Source organism: Stegastes partitus, unplaced genomic scaffold, assembly GCF_000690725.1.
Source record: "Stegastes partitus isolate 25-593 unplaced genomic scaffold, Stegastes_partitus-1.0.2 Scaffold569, whole genome shotgun sequence".
Lineage (NCBI taxonomy): Eukaryota > Metazoa > Chordata > Actinopteri > Pomacentridae > Stegastes > Stegastes partitus.
This window is the reverse complement of record NW_007578300.1, coordinates 410,845-417,575: the sequence shown is the minus strand read 5'-3', so window position 1 is coordinate 417,575 and position 6,731 is coordinate 410,845. Positions and strand designations below refer to the sequence as shown.

Genomic DNA, 6,731 nt, shown 5'->3' with positions numbered 1-6,731 from the left:
GAGAGGAGAGGAGAGGAGAGGAGAGGAGAGGAGAGGAGACAGAAGAGGAGAGAGGAGAGAGGAGAGAGGAGAGGAGAGGAGAGGAGATAGAAGAGGAGAGAGGAGAGAGGAGAGGAGAGAGGAGAGGAGAGGAGAGGAGAGACAAAACAAAATGCAGACACAGTCTTGAAATCAGGCCTGATGTGAGCTGACATCAGCCGACATGCAGACGTTTCACACTCATGCGTAACAATGAAGTCACACAAACAAACAACCATGAAGCAACAGAAGCTGCCGTCCCGGCGCTGCTCGGTGTGAGGCAGCAGCTGGAAATGCATTCCTCATCGGAGCAATGATTGGTAGGTGAGCTGTCTCAGTCAAAGCTTGGATCAACTCAGGGCCTTTGCATTTGCGTCATGTGTGTTTGTGGTGAGAAAACTTCTGACACTTCTGGATGGCATTTAAAAAAAATAAATTTATGATGACGACAGTCCTGAGATCCGCCAGCGGGGAGACGACTGTCGGTCAGTGCCGCATTGAATGCAGCACCACCATGATATGATTCAGGTTTCACCAAACACAAACGGTGCACGGGTTAATCAGGAATCATGTGACATCCTGTCAGTGACTGTGACTAGTCAGGATGTCACCACGTTATCAAGAGCAGGACCACTGTTACGCATGTGTAGCTGTGCTTTTGTGATTCTTCCATCAACTGGAGCAGAAAGAAAAGCATCACTTCATGCGTCAGTCGCAGCTGAAATGAGGAAACCTTGAGGTTGAGGATCATCACAGGTGCAGGAGAAGGGTCTGACCCTCACCACCCAGAGCAGAAACAGCAGCTCTACAGTGGAAAAGGCCACCGTGTCCAAACCTGGAGACGGTGACTCATGTCAGGAGCACATCAGGAGCATAGTACTTGGTTTTTTCAACATCTCATCTCATCTGAAATCAATCCCCCAGAGTCGGACTATCAAGGTAGAGTTCTGCTGTGACTTTCTGAAGGAAAACGTTCAACACAAATGACCTGAACGGTGGAGTGATGGAACGCGAGACATCACCTGCCCTGCTCATCACATTCGCTCTGTGACTTTTTCCTCTTCTCCAAAAGGAAACTCAAGTTGAAGTGTCGATATTTAGACGCACTTTGAGAGATTCAGGGCAGATGGAGCTTGACACGGTCACATAATTGTGGAGTTACAAGCGTTGCAGAAGTGCTGCACAAGGAGGGACCTCGACAGCAGCCAAATTTAAATCAGGTACGGTGTCTGTTTTTTTTTACAGCTACAGTCTTTGATCAACCCTTGTACATCGAGAAGCCATCACACATCTACACCATCAATGCTATAAAGGATAAAGTGTGACAGCATGCAGGAGAGGCTTTTCAGGTGGACAAGAAGAGCAGCGCAAAGGGAGAACCGAGGAGGAAGAGGTGGAGATGACAAGTCTGGAAAAAGGGGGCGTATTGGGTCACAGAGAAGGAAAAGTCCTCCAGCATAGAAGAGAAGGCCAAACATTCAGGGTCAAACACCCGTCTTACCTAAAAAATGCATTCCTGTTTTGGTTTATTATCCTTATGCAAACTGCTGTTTCATTATAAACTGCGAACAACGTGTGCCGCACTCTAATCAGTTCTTAGAGGTGATCTCAGGAGCATAAACCCATTTCATTCCTACTTTTAGTTTTAAGCATGTGCATTATCTTGTAATACTGAAGAGCTCTGAGTCAAAACTACAAGCAGAAGTGCTGCCTCTGCTCCAAAAGTGTGCCCTGACAGATCTGGAGCAGCATTCCTGGAGTAGCTCAGATGGAGCTGGAACACCCTGCTTCACTACCTTTCCAGACTCAGGGTTAGTCCATCCATCAATCAAGCAGTGTGACCGACGCTGTGTCGTGTGCCTGGCATGTTCTGTCGATGAAACATGACTTTGGGCGTATGCTGTCACTTCTTTATGGCATATGTGCAGCTGAATCTGTCAGCCCTCACCAGGTGCTGCTGTTGCCAACATGTGAAATGCATCACATGTGGTTTACTGGGGAACAACACCTGCCTACATTACACCTGACTGCTGTCTGAATTAACACGTTTTATAAATTGGGCACCACTGCGTCACAGATTCATACTTTAGTGAGGTGAAGGAGACTTGAATCCACCAAAGAAACAGCATGAACTCAAGGGGAAGAGCAAACAGAGGGGTGAAAATGTCAGTAGAAAAAGGGAGGGAAAAGGAGAGAGTGGGCAAACGCATAAACAGCATGCTCACCATGTACTGGACAGTAGAGCTGGACTTGCGTTTCTGTCCTCAAGGAATTGATGGATGGGTTTATTGATGGATGGGCAGATGGTAGAAGATTAGATGGTTGGGGAGAACATAAAGCAACCAAAGACAACAAGTGAATGCACAGGCACAAAGAACAGAACAGAACTCGTCAGTCTCAATGAAAAAGTTGTACAGTTTGATGACAGTGCAGGTTTCAGTCCTGAAGACGTTTCCAGACAGCCTGGACAAAGCAGAAGAAGAAGCAGCTCCGTCGTCGAAATAAGACGTCAAAGTTGTTGCAAAAGTGGGGCGGTGCAAGCAAAGAGGAGGTTTAAGTGGGAGAGAACGCAAGAGTTGGTCAGACGGCAACACTGATCTGCTGTGCTGCTGTCAACACATGAAGAGCTTTTGGGATGGAGCCATAGCAGCAGAGCAAGACAGGAAATGCAACATTTATTCTGCCAGAACACCAGCACATTCTCCCCTATTTCACTTTAACTTTCATGACTGCATGAATACTTTTGTTGGTGCATGTCGCACTCATACATCAATAATTGAGGAGCTTAATAATGAATACAGCCAATACAGCCTCTGTGTCACATTCTTGTGAATTCAGGCCTGATGGTAGCAGCATATCGCAGAACAATAGACAGTGTGTGATATTATGATGAGGATGCTCCTCAGTGGAGGTGTTCACGGCAGCACATGAGGCTGAAGGTGGTGAGTAACTACAGGTGTCTGCTTGCGCTGGGCAGGTGCTACAGCTGGAACACGGCAGGTGCCATGAAGCATTAATGAACCAGCTGGAGAGAAAAGGGGGAGAAGAAGAAGGTGAGGACAGGAGGTCAGAGTCACGGCGAGAACCAAAGGGCACGTGGAGGGAAGAAAACGAAGGAGAAACAAGAGAGGAGGGAAGAAAGGAGGAAAAGCAGGGACGGCAGCGAACGGAGAAGACGAAGAAGAAGACGCCTTTAGAAACGGTTTGGGGCGAGTGTGTGGGGAGCCTGTTGCTAGGCGATGAGCGCGCCGCAGTGGAAGTAAGCGTCTATTTCTGTCGTCTGAGTTTCCAGGGTCCAGACTGGCAGCTATTCCTGGAACCGGAGTCACATTCCCTGCTGAACCGACTGAGCAGGGAGGGAGGGGGCGCACACACAATCTCATGCACGCACACACACACAGCTGCACGTGCACGTAAGCGTACCACACACGAGGACACCCACGGTTACACACTCTGAGCAGCACGCTCACACCCCCATGTGCGCTTTCAGTCTTTTTTCAAGCTGACAAACAAACGCGCGACATTCACACAAACATATTCAGGAACCTGCATGTCCACGTGCATGTGCGCAAAGCTCTGCCTAACACAATGCAGAATGCTGAGAAGCATGAACACCACGTTCCTCGCTTTGTCGCACAGATAATGCATGCACGCTGCACACACGGACACATCCGTGGAAGCTGTGTGTGGGATGTGTTTCTGCGAGCGAGCGAGCGTGGGACGGCGAGAGATCTTCATTAAAGGATGAGCAGGAATGTGGGGTTAAAGACCAGATGGGGTGAGCAGGAAAAGGAAGCACTGAAAGAGGAGGGAGAAATGAAGGGATGAGAGGGAGAGGAAGCGATGAAAAAAAGACAAATAAAAGGGCGAGCTGACAGATGGTTACGTTCAATAATGGAGACGAGAGGTGGCGATGAGCTGAATAATGCCAACGCCAACAAAGGCTGCTTTCAGGAAGATGTGCTGCTTGAGGCGTGTGCAGTGGCCAGCGACATGCAGGCTGATACAAACGCACACAGACAGATACCAGGCACGTGTATCCAGAACAGGGCTGCTGCTTTTTACCAATATTTACTGAGAATATCTTTGATTTACAAACGGGTGTGCCAAACTTCTGAGAAAAAGCCAGCAGGCATCGTTGAGATACACACTCTGATAACAAAACCACGACTTCCACACATACCACAAGAAAGGAAACACGCATGGAGATGAAGACATGCATGACATGTATGACACGAGACGAGTGACAGAATGCTTCAGCAGAAGAAAAAAGTAGTTCAGCCAGATTAGAAAAGAAACAAACATCAGAGCAGGAAAGTGAGCAGAGAGAAAAAGGAGAGAGAGACCAAGAAAATCTGAGCGAGGAGTGAAGAGAAGGGCAGAGAGGGGACAGGATGATGAGCCTTACCTTGACATCTGCCTTTTTGTTGAGCAAAGTCTTGGCTGCTGCAGTGACAAACACAGGAGAGGAACACCCAGTTAGAGGTGCAGTGAGCAGCACTGACTCAGTGTTTTCTGCAACATCTTTAACCTACATTAAAGCCTTCAGAGATTACACTGATTTGACTTTGGGAAATGCTCTTCTTTATTACCCTCTGTAGTAAGACTGTCTTTTTTGGAAAGTAATGATCAGGTAAGGGAGCCTGAGGCTGAAAGAGAAAGGGCACCTTAGCAGCCTGCACTTCAGCGTTCTACAGCTGCAGCAAAGTGCCGGTTTGAGCTGAGCAGCCGAGCCGTCTCCACAACGCACCAGATTCTAGGAACGGCTGCTGCACGAGTAACGGCTTTATCAACTTCTTTTCTTTCAAAAACTTGTTGTACTTCCAATTAAGCTGTACTCCCATTGGCAAGATTGGATTGACTAAAGCTTGTGTTGGACTTTTGTTCCAGTGCTTGAACAGAACATAAAGCTTCATCTGAGGCGGCACCGCCCGTTGTCACTGGACCTACTCGACGGGTCTACATGCTTTTAAAGGTCTGACAATGTACAGTTTGGGTTCCAAGGTATTCAATGCTAACTGGTGGACTAGCAATTATTCCAGTGATGTCTCAAAAAAAACAAATATTCATCATCTTGCTTGTTTCTCAGATTTGTCTTCAGGATCCCTAACCCTCAGCAGAATGGCTGTCGTCATCACCCCATGCTTTAGTTTTTAGCATACAAAGATGTCAGTAAAATAAAAATGTACTGTTCCACATCAGCTGTTTCACCAAAGTACCCCTGTGGCCGCGAGGAAGACGAAACAAAGATGGCTGCCTCGCACGGCAGCCATCTAAACCCAACAATAAGCCCTGCCTTAAAGAACTTAAAGGCCTTAAGGAGGATTAGTCTTCAGTCTGCTCTCTAATGAAGGGTAATGAGGGAGGACGGCAGGAGAGGAAGAATGATACTGTAGACAAAGTCCTCTGATGAGCGTAGTACTCATAATCCCTTACAACAGTGGAAAGTGCGTGCAGACAACAGTCCGCAGGGCTTTTACCGTGACTGCACTGCTGAAGCACGATAGCGAGGTGGTCTGATCGCATTAGATAGATACATGTTCACCCAGAGGGTCCCAAAATCACAGCCAGACTCTCTGTGAAGTCGGTGGAGGCTGTAGGGAGGTAGACGGAGGATTAACGCTAGCAAGGCGCCAGATGTTGACGAGATTGGACGTGCAAACGAGTGTATTTTTACCGCTTAAAAGTCGGTACCGAAATGCACTCGCAGACCTGTCAGTGTCGTACAAGTCTTAACCGTCAACACGGGCAGACGAGAAAAGGCTTCTGGCATACGCTCAGCAGTGAGTTTACAAGTCACAGCCTGGTGGATGAGCTTCTGACTACTATGCATGTCCATTCTTACTTTGTTCATCTTAGGGTTAGGGTTAGCCGAACCCTAACCCTCCTTCCTACCCCAAACTGCTTTGTCATCGGACACAGCAGGGGACGTTATCGAGACAGATTTAAAAAACCTAACCCTTTGTTCTGAGACTGTACAACTTTACTGACTTTTTTCAAAACGTTTAGTCTTTGTGATGTTCAGAGCAGACGAAGGTTCTGCAGGAAGAGAGAAGAACGACTGGAGCGTGTCAGAGAACGCTCAGACGGTTCCACAGGTAACGTTCCAGCAGTCTTTATGCACACTTGAAGAAAAAAACATCATGTTTTACCTTCAGTCAGTATTTTTCTGATAACTGTAGGCAGCTTCCCACTACAGCAACTTACAGCCTCGATCTGCCCTTTCAGGCTTTCTGCTTTCATTGTGGTGGAGGATCTGATGGCTTTGACCGCAACGGGTGCAGCAAAGCAACGACCAGCAGTCGCTACTAGACGCAACTCCAGTTCCATGAGCACAGGAAGTAGAACAGCGGGCAGTTTGGTATGTTGCCCATACGGTGAATTTTTACGTTGTTGATGGCGGTGTTAGAAAGAAGGCGACTGTAATTATCCTCTGTGAGTTTAACCAATCGACGTAATGCCTCAGTTCTTGTGGCTGGAACAAACCCAAAGGTCTGGATGAACCTCAAACTGCCCACAAGTTCCTGCACTGGAAAACTGCCTGATAACTTTGCATGTAATTACAGAATACTGTTTCTAAAAGCTCAAATATTGGTGCTTAAACTGGAAATTTGCCATGCAAGAGTTTTATAATTTACGTCAATAGATGTGGTTGTTTAACGTCAGGTTAACAAATGAGATGATTTGACGTAAATGGAAGACATCCTATGGGA

General features: G+C 47.3%; 1 protein-coding gene across 1 annotated transcript in view; it reads right to left on the bottom strand.

Annotated features, from left to right (window-relative positions):
* camk2b1 (calcium/calmodulin-dependent protein kinase (CaM kinase) II beta 1) overlaps positions 1 to 6,731 on the bottom strand; it is an 86,400-nt gene that overhangs the window by 23,726 nt on the left and 55,943 nt on the right. The window contains exon 12 of the mRNA XM_008288676.1: positions 4,427 to 4,464. Coding sequence (XP_008286898.1) covers positions 4,427 to 4,464 — 38 coding nt within the window. The remainder of the gene's footprint in view (positions 1 to 4,426; positions 4,465 to 6,731) is intronic.